The sequence below is a fragment of the Gracilinanus agilis genome, chromosome 1, assembly GCF_016433145.1.
Source record: "Gracilinanus agilis isolate LMUSP501 chromosome 1, AgileGrace, whole genome shotgun sequence".
NCBI classification, from domain to species: domain Eukaryota; kingdom Metazoa; phylum Chordata; class Mammalia; order Didelphimorphia; family Didelphidae; genus Gracilinanus; species Gracilinanus agilis.
The window spans coordinates 36,343,026-36,365,543 of NC_058130.1; the positions used below are offsets into that span (position 1 = coordinate 36,343,026).

Consider the following 22,518-nt stretch of genomic DNA (forward strand, 5'->3'; position numbering starts at 1 on the left):
AGAACTAATCTGTTTAGTCAAATGTGTGTGTTTTTTTTAAAGAAACATTAACAGTATTTAAATAGCATTTAAAGTTAACAGTATTTAAAGAAAAGAAACAGTAACATCCTAACTCCCCAGGAGTAATCTAGTCAGGGACGAACAATTTCTGGGGACTTAGATACCATTTAGGCAATTTAATTAAAAGTTATATGAGTGTCTTTAAAGGGTTTAGAAATAACCTGCTCTCCCTCCACAAACATTTGTCTTGTCCTGACATAGGCGCAGGCACACTAAAATAGGATGAAATGGAAAGTATGCCCAACTTCTAAGCTTCCCAGGTAATGCCCGCGCGCGAGAGAGTATCAACTCCTGCCAGCCTAATGTTGACTCCTCCTCCCCTTCCGAAATACAGATTATGTAATGTGCTCCGAATCTGTAGGCAACATCAAATTCTATGGGCATGTTACATAATCTTGCCTGTTTTGCACAAAACCCAAAGACGTTTTCTCCAACATCTCTATAGTTTAAACAAAAACATCTGTATCATCAGTTCACTTTTACAGAGTGAACTAAACACTGATTTCAGAACAAAAGAAAAATATGCTAAAATAGACTTTAAAAGAAAAAAGATATGCTTTCTCTTTAAAGCCAGGAACAATAGAAGGTCATGTGACAGAGTATCCTATCATTCAGCACATTAATAGCTGTGCTAGAGTAATTACACTTGTGGTATTTTTGCCTCAAGTGAAATTCTGAAATAAGAGGATGGAAATTATGATACTGCTGATAAATATTAATAAGTGAACTTTTAATTTTTTTGCCACAATATTCAAAATGCTAAGCATCCAACTAATGCTGAAGCAGCCTGATATGTGTTTGCCTCCAGGGACTATGATGCTTTGTGCACTTAAGAAAAAAGTTTAACGGAATTAAAATTTAATATCTAATTAGAGCAAGGCTAATATATTTTGAAATGAGTGGGGAAGACACATGCCTCTGTTGCATCTTTGGAACAGTCATTAATCTTACCTGTAAAGCAGCATTGAGAGGTGTACAGTAGGCGTGGCTGCTCTGTATATTTTTAATAAGAGAAGGGTTACTGTGTAAGAAAAAGATAAAAATTCAAAGTTAAATACAATCAACTCTTGATTGACTCTCTACGCTGTTTTCAAGTCTGTTGGTTTTCCTTCCAAATCAGAAAAATACATTTGGTAGATTCTCCCAGGGGGAAAAAAATGTCATATTTCAGTTACGTTGGCTCATAGGAATTCCAAACCTAGAAACTGGGCATTTGTGATTTAAGTCTCACCTGCTTGAAAGCCTTGCTAAGCTTTATACAGTGGTACTAGTCTTGGCTGTCCACTGAAGAAGGGAATTCCTATGACAAACAAGTAACCTTGTAGGAGCTCCTTCCATCCAAAAACTCTACCCAAACCAAAAGTCTGATGGGAAAAAAAAAGAAAGCTCCAGCCGAGGCAAGGCAGATTTGTGTTGTCATGAGCTATTTAATAACACTGACAAGCAAGGCTGATGGAGCAAGTGTTTGGATGCTGAATAGAGCTAGACTATATGGAATCCACTGTTAGGGAAAACAGTGAAACAGTCCTTGGCTTTGGCCTCTGGGGCATCACTTAGTTAATGCAAATTTTACTAATGAGGAAGGAGATATTTCTGGGGACATTAGAAGATTTGATTTTGTGTCAAACTTTGGTACTGAGTCCAAATCTGGGAAGAAGATTATAACATAGTGTAGTATAATGTAATATAAAAAGTTATATATAAAATATATCCTAGTAAAGAAACTCCTTTTACTAATGCAGATGTGCAACTGTTTTGAAACTCAAGAGACTTACAGAAGGATATTTGGCCCTGCCTTTTTTTTTTTTGAAATGGACCAGGTTAAAATAGTATTTACACCTGAATGGCTTAACGAGAGTCAAGATACTAAATCAGCACACAGGGGACAAAATGAGGGAAGTACCTGCTTCCTTGCAATAGGAAGACTGTCTACATTTGGTGAACTTTCCATGGAGGGACTTAAGAACTGTTTGTGAATTAAATTGCATTTTAAAAATAAATTTAGAAGTTAATAATTTTCCCAATGCTTGGAGCATTTTAGTCATTCATTTTATTATACTTATATTGTTATGCTGAATGAACAGTAGGAAGAGATTAACCTGAGTCTCATTAAATGCAAATTCCAAACCTAAGTAAAAGTTGCCTTTCCACTTGGAACAATACATCTCAATAACAGGGTCACTGTCAGTGGTTCAATTAGAGGGTCATAATAAGTTGCTGAATCCTAGTACAACCAACATTTGCATTAAAGATGTCAAAAAAGCATTATTCAAGGCACTGGTATTGAGAGAAACAAGAGAAATACATATACAATCACAAAACTTAGTTCCATTGTAAGAAAGTGTGGCATCACTATTGGTGAAATGCAAAACTACATGAGATGAGTCAACCATGCAAAGCAAAGCAACAGCAGAAAAAAAAAATAAAAGCAAGTAAAAAGTCTTACTGTGCAACAAGCTCGTCAAAGTTTTCATCAGGGCAGTATTTTCGAGGACGGCCTCGTTGAATATGGCGGCCACGTTTAAACTCTTCATCATCAACAGTCCAAAAGGACCCAAACTCATCCTCTACTCTGATAAAGCACTTATGCAGGGAGAGGTTGGTGCGAATGGCACCCTGGGACAAGAGCAGCAGCAAAGGAGATGAAGTGGAAACAAAGGGACGCGGGATTGGGGGTAGAACAGACATCAAATACAAGGAAAAGGAAAAAGAAAATAAAATGCGATAAGCATAAGCAAATGGTTTGTGAGGGTTAATATGCATTGCCGCCTACAAGCTACTAGCATGTGATGCAACGGACACCAAGCAAGCAGGGTCAGGGAGACTGGTGGGCATACAAACAGTAGTGATGAAATGCTTTTTTGTTCCCTTAACTGAAACAACGTGAAACCGCCTTCTTCGTCTAATGCCGTCTAGCAGCCAAAAGCCTCTACGTGAAACTGTAAGCATGATCCAAGCTAGGCTAAGAAGTTCAAACATGGTGGACATACCCACTGATCTTTTGTGGCCTTCGTTTTTGGAACTCTACTTCATCCACTGTCCATACTGCCCCTTTAACGTTTTCTACTCGCACAAAACACTTGTGAAGACTAAGATTATGACGCACTGCATTCTGCAGCAGGTATAAAAGAGAAAAAATTCAGAATTTTCTATAAGAAAAGGCTTGTCATTGTCCAAAAACAGCAGTAAATTCAGCCTAACAGTCTGCATTTGCAAAATCATCCCATTATCTGCCACCCCCGTGGCCCACTTGTATGTCGTTACAATTTTCTTTTCCAAAGGTGAAAATAAAATCTTAGGACCAAAATTAGGAACCAGTTACTTTAGAAATGACCATTGACTAGACTGAAAACATAGCAAGTAAAAAATTTTGTGTATGCACACCAAGGTTTCACATTACAAAACAAGTAATAGCACTGTTAATGTATCTTCAAAATAGATGTTAAAACCATGCAATCCTCTCCTAGAAAAAAAAAGCAGTATTTAAGAGAACAAAGAAAGAAAAATTCTGAGTTAGCAGTATCAGATACTCATTGGTTTTTGGTTTTAGAAATTTTCATCAGTCTCATTTATTAAGAATTTATTTTACAAAATTAAGAAAATTTTATTAGTCTCATTTAATAAGAATGATCCTAAGTTTTATTCAAGGGATCAAAAGCTTTCTCCACATGTTGCTAATCATGTAACTTTCACTTTAAATTGCATTTGCCACTACCACCTCCATAGCCACAAACTCCCACTCCACCCCATGGACCAGCATCCATCATTAAGCCATGTCTTCCCTTAATATACAGAAATAAAAGTTGGCCCTTACTGTTGGCAAGTGACTTACTGAAACGAGTAGGAGCCAAAAGAACACATGGGCAGGGCTCTTGGTGGCAAAATGATGAGATCCCTGCAGCTGATTGCTATTACAGACACATGTTTCTTCCTTATGGTGGAAAGTGCCTTTCTGCTGGTCATTCTTAAGCTAAGATGCTTACGCTTTGTTTTTTAAAACTTAATTTAAAGCAAAAGTATAAAACACATATTCTTCTATCTTTCCTTGGATTCAGGATGCTGGACAACCTTGACTCACAGCAAAATAAAAGCAATCTACAATTCAAAGCCATCCCCTTTGGAGATTATAGAGAATCTGGATTGCTGCTTTTTCACTTCTTTGGGAGCTGCTTTTAGAGTCTTTGAGGTACATTCTTATTCATACCCTCAACTGGGGCAATTCCTCTTTAGAAAAGAAGGGGATTTTTTTGAATAGACAAAAGTCATCCATAGCTAAGTCTCTAACAAATTAAGCTCTTAGAACACACAAAGTGGATGACTCCTTGTTCAGGGGCCCACTGGACTAGATAGTCCCTGTGGTTACACCTAACTGTGGTGTCACAGACTCTTACTAGCTAGGGCAAGGAAGTAAAAAAAATTCTTTTACTGTCTTGCTATGTGGCATAGAAATGAGCTTTAAGGACCATTTCTAAATAGATAATATGATCCATATTATCAAAGGTAAAAGTATCAACAAATTAAAAAAAAATTCTCAGCAAACCAGAGCTCTGATTATACATGGAATTAATGAATAACAACATGAATAATAATTGAGTGAGGTGGTGAATAGTGTGCTAAACTTGGAGTCAGGAAGATCTGAGTTCAAATTCGACCTCAGAAGCTTACTAGCTGTGTGATCCTGGGCAAGGAACTTAATAGTTCTCTGCATCAGTAAAGTGTGGGTAATAGTTTCTAAATTCCCAGGGATGTTGTGAGGATAAAAGGAGATATTTGTCAAATGCTTTGTAAACTGCAAAATGTTACATATATAAATACTAGATATATTTTATTCTCAATCATTATCTGATGTTTTCAAGCAATTAACTGAGGTAAAGAAATGTAGAATACGGACTGGTAATGGAAGAAAATTTTTCCTGACAAATACACTGTGGTTGTTTTATCTCAATTTTATGACTACGTAGATAAATTTGCAAAGGAAAAATTGAAATTGAGCTTCTGATATGTGTTTTTACACGTACACACATATGTTTATATTGCAAACTAACTGAAAGGAATGTTTTTTTTAAAGATAATAGATACTTAAAATACTGGCTCCTTTCAAATATAACCTTAAGTTATTTTGCATCTAATATGGGTAGTAATGTAAATAGGAAATGTGAGTACAATTAAAGGTACATATATTAATTATTCAGTCATTTCAACTATGATCATCACCATTTAATGGTACCTACAATCGGCAATTTTTGCATGTGAAAAAGTTATGTCTGAAAACTTGGGTCTAAATACCATTTCAATGTTGAGGAGGTTTGTTTTTTATCATTTTAAATTGATCATTTATAATTTAATAATGCCATTATTATATTTAGACTTTATAAATCTTCTTCAATTTTTGCACAGGATAGTACTGAACCCAAATTGTAAATCAAGTTCAAAGTTCTTAGGCATAAATATAAACTTTGTACCAAACTTTACCTTAGATACCACATTTCCTTACTATTGATTCGCCAGAGGACCCAGCTATTTAATCTGCATAACCCTACATGATGGTGTTCAATAAATCCTATCCATGTTTTATGTAATTTCATTTTAGAAAATAGTTTCAGAAGTATTTTGACACAAAATATTCTTTGTTCCATTGGAGATCATTAGGAAACAACAATGGACTAGTTTTATGTATTTTGATGAAAATAAACAATACTTATTTCCTTTTTTGCTCAATTTATTTTTAGATTCTATCATCATTTAAGAAAAAAATAGGGGCAACTAGGTAATCCAGTGGATAGAGTATCAGGTCTAGAGAAAAGAGGTCCTGGTTTCAAATCTGCCCCCAGATAATGCCTAGCTGTGTGACTTTAGGCAAATCTCTTAACCCAAACTACCTAGCTCTTACTACTGCTCTTCTGCCTTGGAACTGATGGAAGGAAGGAAGGGAGGAAGGGAGGAAGGGAGGAAGGAATGAAGGAAGGGAGGAAGGAGAGAAGGGAGGAAGGAAGAAAGGAAGGAAAGAAGGAGAGAAAGAAGCAAGGAAGGACAGAAGGAAGGAAGGAAGGGAAGATGGAAGGAAGGAAGGAAGGATAAGAGAGAGAGAGGGAGGAAGGGAAGTGGAGGGGAAAGAAAGACAGATTTAGGAGTGGTAGGTGGAGTCCACTGGAATTTTACTGATCTATGCCCAGAGATTACTTTGCTATTGAAAGGAAATTCTACAGAGGACTTTGTATGGGGCATCCAAGGCATACTTGCTTTATCTTGAGTCCAATCATATAAACTCACAAACTGATAAGAGTTGAATGAGAACCTGAGAGGTCTTTTATTATAAGATTCCAGTATTTTTGTGTTCTATTTAGAAGGAAATGGAATTGGTTTGGGGAGGGAGGATGGTGACTATGTCTGAAGCCACTTCACACTGTAAAAGATAAGTCCATCACAGTCCAAAAAAAACCACAAGGCAATTGAAAAACAAATAGTTTAGATTTCATTATTATGGCTTTTTCCATTCCTAGGGTTAATTTTTTCCAACTTAATTATAAACCAAAGAGTTGTAACAAGATGGTAGAATATTTTCTCCAGGTATCAATTGATTGAGAAACAAATTCTCCAGTTCCATTAATGACCATTGTGGGTGAAGGGCTAGAAAAATGAAAGCTTTGTGTAAGAAACAAGGCAAGCCCGATATAACACCCTATTCCTTTATCCTAAGGATTCCAGCTGGAAAGATAGAATTTCACTTCTAAAAGCAATAACCACAGATGAACTGGTATAATCATGAGAGAGAAAGCCAATAATGAGAGGCTTCAATTAGTGCTTTTCAAAGACGGAAGAAGTATTCTGCCAAATCTCAAATCATTCCTGTAGATGAGATCTTTTTTTTGTGTGTGTGTGTGTCAAAACAAGCAATACAGATTTAATGTCCTCATGGTGTTACAACCATATCATGTCATCTGTTGGCAGTGTCTATTCTAGACATGGTAAGAACCAAAGACAAGTGGAAGGTGTGGGAAAGGGCTTACCTTCCACGTTGCTGCATTACGCCGGAAGTAAGCAAACATTCGGGTGAACCAGTTATAGATTTCATTTAGGGTTAGTTGCTTTTCTGGAGATTCAAGAATAGCCTATGACATAAATAAAGATGGGCGAGAATTTATGACCATTTCAGCACAATCACCATCATACCTTTCTTTGAAAATATTAAACCATTGTGATTGGGAGCAAAAATCCTAAGAAGACTTTCACAAAACCATCTAAGATTAATGGTTGTATTTAACAGTTCAATAGCAAAATTCAAAATGGAATTATCTAATTGTTTTGAGTTTTTATTTCTGTTTCCTTACAGAAATATTAATTTATTAGTCATTCATAAAGCAGAATCAAAGAGAAATGCAAAACATTTCACTAGCTGATTAAAGCTCAGTAATTATTTAGAGCTCAGATTAATTCTAGGGATCAGAGATTACTGTAGCTTGTGATAATTGACTTGCCATCTTTAAACAGGCTCATTTTCACTGTTGTGTGAAATGAATTTCCTAATAATCACATCGTATTGTAATACTTAATCAAAAGCAATTATGTTATATATTGCAGTTTTAAAAAACCTTATAGAAAAGGTTTGAGCATGCCTGAATACTAAACGGTTTTAAATCTATTTCATCAATATTAGGTATACGTAAACATTTGTGCTTTTTGGGGGGTTCTCTTTTGGGAGAATTTACTTACCTGCCTAATTAAAGATGCATACGTAAAGGGTGGTCTAACTTCTGCATTCTTATAAAATTCTTGGTTCTGCGCGATGTCTGCTAAATAAGAATCATTGTCCTGTTAATTTTCACTTCTACCAAAATAAACATGCTAGCATGTAGTCTTTGAAAAAGGCAAATTTCTTGTGAAGAGGAGTAAAGAAGTTACCTGAAGAAATGGGCACATTGTATTTATCTGAGTACCGCCTCCTGATGGGTCCCACGTTGTGCATGCTGGTGGTAGTGATGACTGAAGGTCCTTGGGTGACGGGAGTGATGGGTGTAGTGGGGGTAGTAGGAGTATGAGGTAAGCTCTGTGGAGAAGCCTCTGATGCTGTTTTGGAGAGTGTGACACTTGACACCAAATTCAACTGGGAAGAAAAGCAAGAAACTCTGTTGGAAAGATCTTCATGACCATAAGAAGAATCTCATTGAAAGCCAAGCAAGAATAAGGCAGTGGATACATATCTATGTTTATTATTGTGAAGACATCAGCAGGAAAAAAAAATCATCAGTGGAGGCCCAAGGGGACTTGCCACCGAAAAAGACAGATTTATCTTTGGTATACCATATCTTTGATTGACAAAAAATAGTCACCTTGTTCTTAGTTTGGGGCAAGTTATTGTGACAAGGTAAGGAGATAGCTGGGAAATGGATCATTTCTTTTTGTTTATTTTCCTAGTATTTTGAATAGATCCCAGAGAAGAGTGACTAAACACTTAAACCAAGAACTCAGCACCTTCATTCCCATTAAAGTAAACCTAACAATTCTGTTTGAAACCAAAACGTACTAAAATCTACTGACTACTGGATTAAAATCTATAATAAAATGACTGCTGAGGCAATTCTGCACATAAGCTTCTCTTTGAAACCTATGACATTTTGAAAAAATTATTTCTTCAGGATTCCAAGATTCCAAGGTATGACTGTATAAAGACTGGCATCATAGTATTTAGGAGGTACACTACTAATTAACATTACAATGATATTCCTAGAGGTAGGTGTGTCTCCAGATTTTCAATTTGTTGAATTTGCTAATTTAGCAAACATACATTAAGCATTTTCTTTAGGCTCAGTGCTACTCAGTGGAAGATAAAGACAACAATGAGAGCCCTGGCCCTCAAGGGATTTACATTCTACTGGGTAGACACAACATGATCAAAGATAAGTAAATACCAAGTGGATTTTAAAATAGAAAGCAATTTCTAGAGGGAGAGAACAGCTGGGAAGGAGGGGGCATTAGACAGGCCTTAGGTAGGAAATGGGACCTGTGTAAGTATTCAAGAAAGCTGGGATTTCTATGAGGAAAATAAAGAAATAGTGGGCATGGGCACTTTGTTTTTCTCTTTGGATTTCCACTGCTCAGCAGAGTATCTCAGGCACAAAGTAGGTGTTTAATCAATGCCTGTCCAAATGAATAGAGGAAAAGGGAAGGATTATGCCTTCCAGGCAAAAATGACAGAATGTACAAAGGCATGGAGGTTGATGTTGGAATTCGCTGGAGCATCCCTACCAGCATGGTTTAGCTGGAGCACTAAAGACATGATGGTGAAAAGTAACAATGAGAAGGTAGGTAGGAGGCAAATGAAGAGCTTTAAATGTCAATTTTAGGCCAGGCAGATGAGGCCGAGAAAGGCAAATATTTTATTACAAATGTTTCAAAAGAGGAGCAGACTATCAACTATTTGGATTTTGCTATATTAAAATGTTTTTGCCATTTTTCTAATACTTAGTGCCTTGTGATTATTCCATGGGTTTTTTATGTCCACACATATGAAATGAAGGAGGGGGGATTTCAAGTTGGCTATTCTGAAGAATGAAAAGAACATCTGGTTTTAATACTTATAGCTATAAATATATATATGTATATATACTTACATATATATATAATGCATTGTATATGTATGTGTATATATATACAGATTATATATAACAGTAAATAGATATCTAACAATAGGTATATATACAGACTATATATGTATATATATTAAATATATATACATATATGCATATAAATGTATGGGTATGCCCACACACACAGCTAAAAAAAAGCAACAACAAAAAAACACTGGTAGCTTTGATGATGCATGTTATACAGTTTTTAAGATTATCAGTTTATAGTTGGCTTCAGATCTGCATTGATAGAAGTTCAATATCACTTTCCTAGTGAAATCAGTTATTTGATAGCTTGAAGGTAAAAAAAAAATTTAGATATAATTTTTAAGACCCTTCATAATAAATATAGCTCAGAGAAACAGTTTATTTACATTTCTAGTATCATACCATAACAGGGCTTTTTGGGGGTAGTTCATCTTATTCTTCTGTGATTAAAATGTAAAAATATGCAAATGTACAAACAGCTCTAAAATAGCCAATTTCTACATCATAAAAAAATCTCAAAAATATATTTGTATTATTAGCTATTATAAACAATTATTTGGTTTCTAATGAGATTAGAGAAATAATTAAGACAAAACAAAAAATAAGTGAAATTGCTCCCCCAAAAAGGCAAAAAAACAGGAACTGGTTCTGGAAAATCATATTGGAATTTTGTAGGAAAAGTTATTACATTTCTCACATCTTTTAATCCAAGAGGTTATGCCCCATGGAGGTTATGGCCATCAAGAAAAGGCTCATATATACAAAAAAATATTGATGGCAACAATATCTATAATAGCAAAAAATTAAGAGAAAAACAGTAGAGGAAAGGCTTAGAATACTCTTGCTCAAGGAAGCTTGACTAGAACTTTAGAGGAATGTCAGAAGTCCTATATGAACTGACACAGAATGAAGTGACCAAAGTCAAAAGAATGACATGTATGAATTTAAAACAAAACTCAACTTCAGGGCTATTACAAAAAAAAAATTTTGAGCTAAGACATATAACAAATGGTAAAATGAAAAAGTTGAATTTAACAATGATTATAATTACTTCATAAAGTAGACCTACATACTAGTTTGTCATGGCTATGTTTTTTTGGGGGGGGGTTGTTTTTTGAAAATCATCTTATATCAAAACAAAAAGCATCCATTAAAATATTTAGGCCCTGTGCATTTTAATACATTTCTCTATTTTACATCCTCCACATATGGAATACTAGCTTCTTCGAAAATTCCACATTTCATCTCCAACCTTAGTTCCATTATATGATGTCTGCCTGCTCCCCCTATTCTTAGAATATATTCCCTATATCCCTCCTTATCTCTGCCTCTAAGAAATCTTCTTTAGTCAAGGCTCAGCTCAGGTGTCACTTCTTTGGAGAAATATTCCTTGATTCCTCTTCCCCTACCCAATTAACACTCCCTTTTCCCTCAAAGTACCTTGATTACTCATCTATGTACATGTTATACATATCACTCAAATAAAATATCTAAATATCTACTTCTCAAAGTCAGGGGTGGGGGTGGGGGGGAGAGAGAGAGAAAGAGAGAGAGAGAGAGAGAGAGAGAGAGAGAGAGAGAGAGAGAGAGAGAGAGAGAGAGAGAGAGAGAGATTATGTTAAATCATGCCTTCAGTAACTTAAACATTTCTTTGAATGTTTGAATGGAAAGATCACACTATTGACCCTCCATCTAATAGATCCATTTGTTTAGGGTAGTTTTCTTACCTGTCTCTCCATCATACCTCCCCCCCCCCTTTCCCCTCTTTTGCTGGTACATTTCAAATTATCCAACCATAACCTCCTGAAGGGCTTACCCTTGTGATTCAATGGCCTACATTTACCTGATAGCTGGTCAGGGTTAAGGGATAAGACTATGGCAGTGGAACAGTGTAAAGCCAACTGACCCCCATAGGGATGTGACCCCTGAGCTTGGCTTCATTAGTACCATATTCAAAGCAATTGAGCTAGCTTGCCACAGTCCACATAAGCATCAATTCAAGTAAAGCTCTAAAGAAATTAATTCATGAAACCAAAAGCTTCTGCAGATGTGACTGTGCCAGAAGGTCCCTGCTTGGAGCCATTCTGCTTTGAAAAAACATGGCGGCAGACAGATTCCTAAAAGGGCAGAGCTCATCTTGTGATTTCCTTAATGATCAGTTAACAAAGTGAACAAATCATTACCACTTTTAATTTGGCTTATGGGCTCCCCCTTGGAACTAATCTGTTGGAGAATTTTAAAAAATAAGTTTGCATTTATATTGCTTGGTGTTTTTTTTTTCCCTTTGTAAAAATATTACTTGGTGGTTCATGAACCAGTAGTCATTTATACATCTGGGGAAAAAAAAGTGACATTAAAAATTAAAATGCTGTAAACACTAGTTTCTATGATGCCATAACATACCAGCCCTATCACAGTTCATAAGGGGAAGGGGGGAGGATCAAACCCACTGAATTTTATTTCTGTTGCACAAAATCAAAGCCCACTCAAACATCTGATAAGTGCTGGCAAACCTAAAGCATTTTAGGTGTACATGTATAAGAAGAGTTGAGGATTTCTTCCTTTGGAAAAGTCAGAGTGATAACATTTCATCCATTTCAAAAGCCTATTTTACTTTATAAAAAAAGCTCAACACTTGGTCTGCTTCTACTAGAAGACCAAAAAAATAGAAATCCCATAAAGGTCAGTATTCTACACTGAAAGAACTGAAACTGGGCAACATTTCTTCAGGCTTTTGAGTACAGGTAGCAACTAGAAATAAATACTGAAGAAGAGGAGACCGAAGAGGGGACTTTAACAGGCTTGACAAATGACACTGTGATTCACACCCACTGCTGGGCTGCTACTAATAAGCTACAGAGGAAGCAGCCAATCTCAGCTAATTACCAGATAAAATTGTATTGTAAGGACTCTAATTAGGAGATGCTTATGGAGGTGATCTAATGATTAAACGCTGCATTCGAATGACCCCCACCATCAATGTGCAGTGGTGCAAGATGTCACTGGAATATTTTGTAGAAACAGTAATTCTATTTCAAGGAGGGGAGGCAGTAATATTTGTAATAATGGCTATGAGGTAAACTAATTAAAAGACAGTTCCTAGAGGAAGAGTGTGGCTTGGAGCAGCTGTGGCCGTTCCAAAACAAAGTGCCAAATCTCAACAGAGGAGCTGCAGTCAAGTGGAAAATTTCTGCCTGACCTCTGCTCTTGCTATTAATTTGCAGGAAAACTAATGACACATATACATATTCCCACAAAATTGTTCTAATTGCTAATTTGCCAAAGGAGCCCAGTTCCAAATTAAACATGACTGCAGTCTGGGAGGAAAAGAGCACAAGGCTGGGACTCCAGAATATTGGGGGCTTCCCCTCACATAACCGTCTGTGAAGTGGACCAACTAACCTACCATGTTAAGGAAATGGTGACCTTATCAATTACTGTCCAAGTTTTACTCTTGCACTTCTGTTTGATGATACTATCAACTTGCTTTGAAGAGGGAATGATCTTATAGGGCTGAGGTCACAGGAAAGAGAAAACTGAGGGTAGGGAAAAGATTAGAAACAGGCTCTGTTTTTATCCCAAACTTCCTTTTTTTAATTAAGGGGTGTCTTTAAAATGTAGACAAAAATTAATTATGGAATTAGAACCTAAGCACAAATTATGAATAGTGTTGGTTTTGTTGTAATCTTGAAATATTCATCTTAATTGTAAACTATTAAATCTTAATATAATCATCAATTAGAAATGAAAGTGGATGTGCTCGGTTTCTGATTGCAGTTGAGGTTTTAGAAGATAATTATACAGGGGCAAAGAGCAGGAAGGGATTGGACTGGGAGGGTTTCTTTTCCTGATGGAAACCTGATTTTTCTTATTGTGTTCATTTTCTATTTAAAAAGAAGTTGCTATGTTTAGAAAAGTTGGTAACACCTAATATTTTGTTTGTGGCAGTTTCCATCGTGTGGTGATTTCGGCTCAAGATAGCTTCTCTGAAACTTCGGGAGATCTGTGGCACTAAAATTTGCTGCAGAGACTTTACGTTTTATTATTTTCGTCCATATTAAGAAAGTCATTCGGGGAGAGAGAGCTTCTCTCCTGGCAGTTCAGCCGCCAAATAACTCACAAGAAAACATTAACTGGTAGAGTATTTCCGTAAACTATGCAGACTGTATCGACCTTCGATAGTCGGCTTAATATTTTTGATTAATCTTTGCTGCTAAACAATAACCTTGTTTCCTTTTTAAAGATGATGTGTGAGTCACCAACAATTTTCATAAACAAACCAGTGAGGCAAGCCCTCGACAGAAAAATGGGACTTTTAAGTGGCTCTATAAGAAGCTAGTTTTATTTTTGTTTGTGTTCATTTTGTGTCTTTGAGGAAAACAGCATCTGGGAACAAAAGATGAGGCTGAAACCCAAATACCAAGTGTCCTAATTGTACAGAACAGTCGGACAGCATGGTTGGTTTGGGGAAACAGCTTGTCTGCCATCAGTACCGCTGGTCAGATCAGTGCTGAAGCCTATGCTGTAACTGCTGCTGATGTGTGGACATTCATCACTTTTCTTTCAAGAGTGTTTCTAAAGGCAGCAGGGGAGTTACCACACGGAGGGGAGGGCAGTGCAGTGGGTGGTGGTCTAAGGCTTTGTCAAGCGATGGTGTCTTCCTTGAGAATTTTAGCCTGGACACGTTGCTATATTTGATGCTGGCTCTGGCAAGGAGTAATCATTTAGCAGGTGTTATTATTGGCTGTGATACTAAAGAAACCTAAGTTGACGAGTGGGACTTAATGAAAACCAGTATATAAAAATGACTTTGGGGTGCTGTATTTGGGAATCTCTTTTCATTGCTGTATAACATTATTTTTCAAACTATAAAGTATAGTTACATTACAGTAACTAGAATTCTCAGTCATTACTTCAACAGTTAAAGGTTTTTTAGATACTTTGTTTTTACAGTTGCTAAAAACACTTTCCAAACAGTCCTAATTGCTATGGCGGAGTAAAAGAAAATACATAAAAAAAGGAATATCTAAGAGGGCATTTCATTTAAAATGCTCGTGTTCCTGTAAATGTTTTATGTCAATTTCATAAAGATGGATGTACTACCAGGTACACATAATTACTTGTCCACTGGTAGAAAAGAATGCTATTTTTCCCTCTTGTAGAGGGAGTTGTTCTTTTATGTTAAGTAATATTCCAAAGCCGACTGCAACTTTAACCAATATTCTAGAATATCATTTGGAGTTTTTCTGGTACAACAATGTCTACTTAAAGGATATTTTTACAAGTAGTGATTGGGAGCAATTCAAAGTGCAAGGATGATTAGATTGTTATTAATTGTACTGTGGACAATGTTGAGAAAATATTGAAGTAAATTATAACCTGTTGATGATGCATTTATTTTGAAGGAGCTGAACGTGAAATTCCATGGGCTAAAGAGGGAAATATTCACCTCCCAACAAGAGGGAGTTAAGTTTCTATAATTTGGCCTGAAAATGTAACTGCATTCAGAGCCTCTATGATCAACATACATCAACCAAATTTGTTACAATAATTTAAAAAATTATCTTTCCAGCTGTGTGACCCTGGGCAGGTCACTTGACCCCCACTGCCTACCCTTACCACTCTTCTGCCTTGGAGCCAGTACACAGTATTGACTCCAAGATGGATGGTGAGGGTTTTAAAAAAAAAATTATCTTGGTGTGAATTTTAGAGTCAGAATCTCAGTGGTGACAAGAACATTTGAATTCAACTAACCCAACCTCTTGGAACATAAACCTTCCCCCATAACATCCTTTCTCTCTGTGTATGAATACCTCAGTTGAAAAAGTTTTGATCTTCTCTCAATGGATCAGAGCAGAAAAACTCAAAACAGTGGAATTCTTTCTAACTGTGTACACACATGCACCAACAAAGTTTCTTCCAAAGAATATTTTGCCTGTCCCAACAACTCTTGCTATATATCCTAGGGAAAGATCAAATGTCCTTCCATGTATGGGCAACGCTTAAGGAATAGGCAAGCTCCTCTTAGGAACTCCTAAACTCTCTTCCCCTTCAGCCTTCAGGTGTTTTTTCTCCTTTCCTCTTCCCTTTTCCTCGAAATTACAAGTGTTCCAAATTCTCCCATGACTTAACAAAAGCCTCTGACATGAGTCACTTGTACATAAGTACAAATATGTTCCCCTCTTAAGTGTATTTTTCATTTAAAGCCTTATTCCTATACTTTGGGAATTGACAGGTCTTATTCTCAATTAGGAAAAGTTTTAAAGAAGAAGCAGGGAGCCAGAGGCAGAGTTATGGAGGACTGAGGGTCCCCTCCTTAGGAAGCTGAGGATGAGGTGTCACGAGAGCAGGGCCTGTTTTGGTTTGGTCTCTGTAACCCCAAAGCATCAACCACCATTCCTGGGATAAAGTAGAAACTGAATAAATGCTGGATGAATTGAACTGAAAATTTATTGTGCCGATTCAACACACTTATGATTTAAAAGACTGGCCCTACTTCCAAGGGACAAACTGCAAAAAAAAGCATATTATTTAACATGACTAGATTTGAAAAACTGTACCTGTATACTAGGGCAGTAGTTTTGCTTCAAAGGGCCCTGCAAAAAAGAAGTGTAGGATTGACTGCTCTTCAGAGCACCCCAAAGTGCTAAAGCAACTTAATATGATGCTACTAAACGAGGGGCAACTGCACAATTGACTAGGACAATTGGAGAAAGTTGGGCAAATGGCATTCCTTTCGAAATAAGAATCTTGACTTTTTTCTCACTTAGTGACTGAGAAGTAAAAAACAAACAAACAAACAAACAACAACAACAACAAAAAAAAAAACCCAGCATAAAAGTCCTATAGCTAGAAATAGAAAAAAAGTATTTTTAGTAAACCATCCTGTCACTGGATAGGCCATAATACGAAAGTCCACATGTTCTGCTAAGTTTGAATCATTCATAACGAGTGATTTAAAATGAAGAGATACACATAAGAACACTAATTCTGACCTCCATCTAGTATTCTATTATTTAGGGAGAAATAAATGAGCTCCTCATGAAAGTTCCAGCCAATAGACACGGTCACCAGATATCCCTGGAACCCCGAAGTTAAAAGAATTGGGAGTTTGCAGGGTATGCGTATTTTTTTCACAAGGTAGACAAAATTTATGCAAAATACTATACTTCTACATTTTATAATTAATTTCCAGATGCTTCAGCTATACATATTTTAATAATTTCTGATTTATAAGATGGTATCTATAATAAAATTTTCTATTTTTCAATAAATGAAAAGAAGGCAGTTTCAATCCAACAACAGAATGTCACACAATATAGGCCTGTCAGGCACCAATTTTTACTTCTAACATGTAAGTTAAAGGATAAGGAATTTATAATGCTGCCTGTGAAGGAAACCACTTTTCATATACAAATGTGATCTTTTTTTTTTCAAAGGGTAATACAACAGTACATTTACATAAACTAATCCAAACAATCTATGTATTTGACAATGGCAAACCTCACACAGACTGCCTATTGTTGGTTTACATCTTGGAGTTCTTTATGTTGGCTTGTAACACTGCTCTGGCTGTCAAAGGCTTGACTTGGACTCTAAATAAATGGTTATAGAAGTGCTGTGCAGCGATATTGGACTTCTTTGCAAAAGAAAACCTGCTGTGTATGAATTCAAAAGCTATTAATTTTTCAGTCAAAAATATTCGTGCCTATTTCTTTTAATAAAGAAACACTGTGCTGAGCAACTGAGAGATAATGTTGACTAGTGGTACAGAATTTTCAATAGAGCAGTTAAAAATAAATTTAGTAGGAGGTCCCCATCAAAGCTATAATTTTCTAGAATGTAAAACATTTTTTTTAATACCAATCAAGACAAACCTTCTTTCCCTGTTCATTTTTTTTTTCAGCTGCCATTCCCTGTTTATTGGCTGCTTAACACTAGTCTTCATGGCGACACCAACTGGTATTTTTGTAGCCGATTTCATTAAAGTAGGCTTGCATATGGTGCTGCCTGCCAATACTCTCAACTGATCACTAGTTGAGCAATAAGTGACTCCTTGCAATTCCTTCTCTTTAGTTTTTAAATCCCTCTTCCTGAGGGGGCGCTGATGCTTAGAGAGGCCCCTGTGTCTAGTGTTTTGAGATCCAAGCATCATTTTGCCATTGTTATTTTTAATCCACCTGGAAAGACAGAAACTAAATCTTATTCCCTCCTCCATGTTGCTAGGTCTATATACACAGGTCCATCACAGAAGGAAACATTCACCTTGTGGGCTAGAATGATTTGAAGATTTTCAGATAGTTCCCTGGCAAGAAGTTTCCTTTGTGACTGGTCGAACTCATCTGACAAAAGGTCACCCAAGTAATTTCAGGGTTTAATGAATTTGCTTCACTGGGTTCATGTTATTCCCAGGTCCCTTCCTCAAAGAAGTTGTGTGACCAAGAGTGTTGACTTTGGATTCCACACATGTCAACTTGGGGAACTGTTTTCCAGGAGCCTACGCATCACTTTTGCAGCCATTTATTATAGAATATATGGAAATGGAGGATTCTTTTCTAGTAAAAATGGATGTGCGGAGTGTTTAATGATTTTATGTTCTATATCTCTGTAATGTGTTCTGTTTCAGACATTAATTTTGTCTGCCAACTGCATCTTGGCAGGCTACCATATTTGCTGGGTTAATAGTCTGACTCCGTTTTATTTCTATCACCATAAATCATACATATATGGGTGTGTGTTTGCTTTATTTATAGAAAAAAATCAGTCAAAACAGATAAACCAATACTTTGCCATTATGCTGCATCATTGCATATTGATTAAAATTGCTAGTACTAACTATAGATTGTCAACGCTCAATTAATTTTCACACAGTGACTCAAGGCAAAAATCAAATAAAGGCAGTGTACCTTTAAATCTGACAAATCTTAAAATCAAGAACCAAAGCACTCTCCATTTTGAATAATCAGTTAAAACTGCTAGGAAATCTTAAAGAAATATACAAATATGGGAAGCACAACCATTAAAGTAACAATTTGCAATATGAGATGAGGCCCAAGAAAGAGCTTTTGGTTAAGCTATTGTCATTCAGGATTCATGCCAACTAGGTATTCTCAGAAGACAATAGGCTTTTATTGAATATTATCTGCTTATCCATGATGGTTGATCCCTGGGAAGTCCCCTTCAGCTTAATTCTCTTGCACGGACTGTCCCCTTTTCCTGGAATGAATCCCCTTTCTCACCTCCTGTTCTTAGAATCTACACTTTTCAATTTGACTCAGATCAAATCCCAATCCTACATGATGTATAACTGAGGTTCCCATACACACGAAGGCCCTTTACTACTACAGAAATGCAGGCTCAGAGAATCATAGATGGAAGCTGAAAAGGACCTGAGAATCTATTAAATTTGAACCTCATTTTAGAGACGAAGAAACCGAGGCTGGGAGAAGTAAAGAAATTTGCCCACGGTCAAAGAGTCAGAATGGGGACTGGAACCCAGGCTAATGGACTCAAGAGTCAGTTCCCTTTCCACTGTTCCATCAGGCTTTATTTACTTTCTGTGTGTTTTGTATTTACTTCTGTAAAGTAAGTAAGGATACTCACTTTATTGTTTCTCTTCCCCTCCTCCCCACAGAAGATTTCTTTTTAGCTTTGCTTCCTTACCACCTAACTCAGTGCCTGGAAACACAGCATCATTAAAATGCTTGTTGAATTAATGAAACAAAAACAAAAAACTGATTTCATGAGATAGAGAGAGGTAAGAAATGACGCTTCTTTCCAATCAACCAGAGTTTACCCTGGTTGTCTCACGTCATTTGATTACAGAGAACCCATTTCTTTCATTCTTTGATCCTTTTCTAAGGTTGAAAATGCTTCTTCTTTGAGGTTATCAGCCCACACACTGGGACTACTTACAGGCTGAGGGGTGGCTTTGGGTTCAGTTGACTTCACATGGAGGTGGGTCATCATTGCTTGTAGGCGCTCTTTGTCTTTTGCAAGCTAGAGGAAGAATACAGAGAAGAAATGCCATTATTTTTATGAATAAGACACATTATGATTTGAACATCCTAAATGATGCTTATTTCTAATTAAACTGTTGGCACCAGAGCATCTGACAAAACAGTTTTTATTGCTTAATTGTTTTGAAATCTATATGTCTATTGCCAAACTAAAACTAATTTGTGATGCCCAGTGTATTTCTCAATACAAAATGCATTAGGCTCTTAACTAGGGAGCTCTAGACCTGCTGGCACCAAGGGGTTCACTGTAGCTCTGACAGCTAGAAGACAACAGTGAATCATGTCTATTAACCAATCCTACTCAGAGAAAAGCCAAAGGAAAATGAGTTATGCAGCTAAATCTCATAAATTCTTTGTTGCAATAGTAAAACCCAGACACACAGACACAGATACCCAGACAAATGAACACAGTTTATGCAAAATTAACCTCGACTTTGTTACACATAGCCTAAAACTGTGGTGGAGTACTAGGATATTCATAGAGTGTGAGGGCAAATATTTTCTGCTCAAAGAAACCACACTACAACTAACAACAGTGCATAGAATGTCAGGTCTCCCCTTGGAATGGAGTTGGATGAAGCTCATTTTGTCAAAATTCCAAGCCCCTCATATTCTTTCATCTAGCCAGGATGTAATTTTCTCCTAAAAGAAAAGGAATTTTTCAGCTCTCTGCAAATAGTAGGAGCTCACTAAATATTTGTTGAATGATTTCCCCCTCCCCACTAAGAATAGGCCTTGGGGGCAGATTTGCTCCTAAAGTATTTTGATAGACCAAGAAAAAAGATCTGGCAGAAGAAGCTGGGGAAAATCTTCTAGTGCCTTATTGCGAGGGAGAAATTAAAAGTACTTGAAAGAAGATAATAAAAGAATGACTAAGGAAAAGGTAAGGAGCAGACTTAAACCCACTGAGTAGATTCTACAAAAACGGTGAAAAAAAAGCCTGAGATGCTCATTTGTTTTGAAAGGGGAAGTCATAGTCTGGTGCTGCTTGGTCTATGAGTAGAAGAAATGTTTCAAGGCTGGATAGGGACTCAATCTTTGGACAATGAATTTTTGTGCTGTTATGAAATTAGATTTAAATTGTTTTGTGTGTGTGTGTGTGTGTGTGTGTGTGTGTGTGTGTGTGTGTGTGTGTTTAAGCAAAGGAGAATAGAGAAGGTTTTTGTCTTATTTGATCCTAACTGGTCAGCCCATTCCAATCCATATAACACTAGGTTTTTCCCTGCTTGTAGTTCAGGGAGAAATAAAAAGCCTTAGAGTCTTAGCATTTATCTTTCAACAAACAGGAAATGAAAATGTTACCATATTAGGAACAACTTGATGTCACTCATGCTCTGTTCTCTAGCAAGTTATTGAACAGCCAAACGAAAAGATGTTCACAATACATAATACTAAAGGAATGTGAGGTTTCCAACAGTGATTCAGCGAGAACAATTAAAATGTCAGGAATGAAGGTTTTTCTGCAGGAGTATTTTGTTTCATATGTAAGTTTCTCTAGGTTTGGGACACAAATATTTGACATGGCTAGGTTTATGTGCCTTCATATTAGTAATTAAGTGGGAAATACTGAGGGAGAGAAATACCACTTTTTAAAAAAAAAAACATAGTTTGTTTACAATACTTAAAAAAAAATCTTTTCTTTAAAAAATGAGATTCCTTTTTTAAAAAGTAGGATGGAGAAAGATTGTGACTAGATCTGTGATTTAATTGTCATAGGGAGTCCTATAGGAGGAAACCCCCTTTACCAATGGTGGTCAAACTCTATGTAACTGACAGTCTGAGAGATTTGTTAAGGGTAGTGAGGGATAAAGTGACTTGCTGAGCAAAGGTCACATATCCAACAAATCTGAGAGAAGACTTGAACCTGAGTCTCCTTGTCTTCAAGACCAAGTTTTAATCTGCTATGCCATACTGCCTCTTATATTGACTAGAAAGAGGCACAAATTTTAAAATCAATATATGGGGCTAATTAGCATACTGAATTTATTTGTATATTAACTAATAAAAGGCCCCGGCTCTCTTCAAGTTTCAGCTAAAATCCCATCTTCTACAAGAAACTTTTTCCAGACCCTCTTAGCGTTAGTGCCATCCCTCTAATATTTCCTCCAAATTCTCCAATCCATGTCTTTGTTTGTCCAAGGTTAATGGGGTGCTGTCTTTCCCATTAAATTATGAGCTACATCAAGGCAAGGGTTGTTTTTACCTTTCTCTGTATCTATAGTACCTGGTATATAGTAAGTGCTTAATAAAAGCTTTTTGACTCGATATATGTTGAATCTGTTCAATAGGCTGTAAGCATCTTGAAGACAGGATCTATTTTTCAATTTGGCTTTGTATCCCCAGTACAAGTGGTAGGAACTTGAGTAGATGTTTGTTTTAGTAGCACATCATACTCTGATTAAACTTGGATTAGCCTTGGAGACAGGGTTGAAAAGTGACAAAACTAGGCTAAATGTGGAAATGTGTTGCTATTGTTTAGGCCCATATTCAAAGCCAAAGCTGTAATCAGGATAGTTAGGGTAGATGACTAGGTCTTTGTTCCAGGATGGAAACTTTAGAGCATGTCAACTACATTGGTTTGAAAGTGTTTCCTACTGTACCCATTTTTATACTAGGGTCAAGCATGGCAAGAAATGGAAGGGACCGCATAATGGGGAATCCTTTCTTCACTTCTGCAATGTACCCAGGAAGCTTGCTCTTTGGGTAATAAGTTCCAGTACCCTCCCAATCCATCATTGTCCTTAGTGCAGAAATGGCTAGGCTCAGCTCTGTTAAAATGACTGCGCCTTTATCACGGGGAACTGATACCACTTATTGATTTCGGTGAT

The 22,518-nt window shown here is 36.6% G+C and overlaps 1 protein-coding gene across 1 annotated transcript in view; it reads right to left on the minus strand.

Moving 5' to 3' along the window:
• Positions 1-22,518, minus strand: part of FOXP1 (forkhead box P1) — a 281,610-nt gene that overhangs the window by 11,117 nt on the left and 247,975 nt on the right. Inside the window, exons 11-16 of the mRNA XM_044661547.1 lie at positions 19,587-19,670; positions 7,960-8,161; positions 7,771-7,850; positions 7,068-7,169; positions 2,507-2,676; positions 1,012-1,081 (exon numbers count right to left, since the gene is read on the minus strand). Coding sequence (XP_044517482.1) covers positions 1,012-1,081; positions 2,507-2,676; positions 7,068-7,169; positions 7,771-7,850; positions 7,960-8,161; positions 19,587-19,670 — 708 coding nt within the window. The remainder of the gene's footprint in view (positions 1-1,011; positions 1,082-2,506; positions 2,677-7,067; positions 7,170-7,770; positions 7,851-7,959; positions 8,162-19,586; positions 19,671-22,518) is intronic.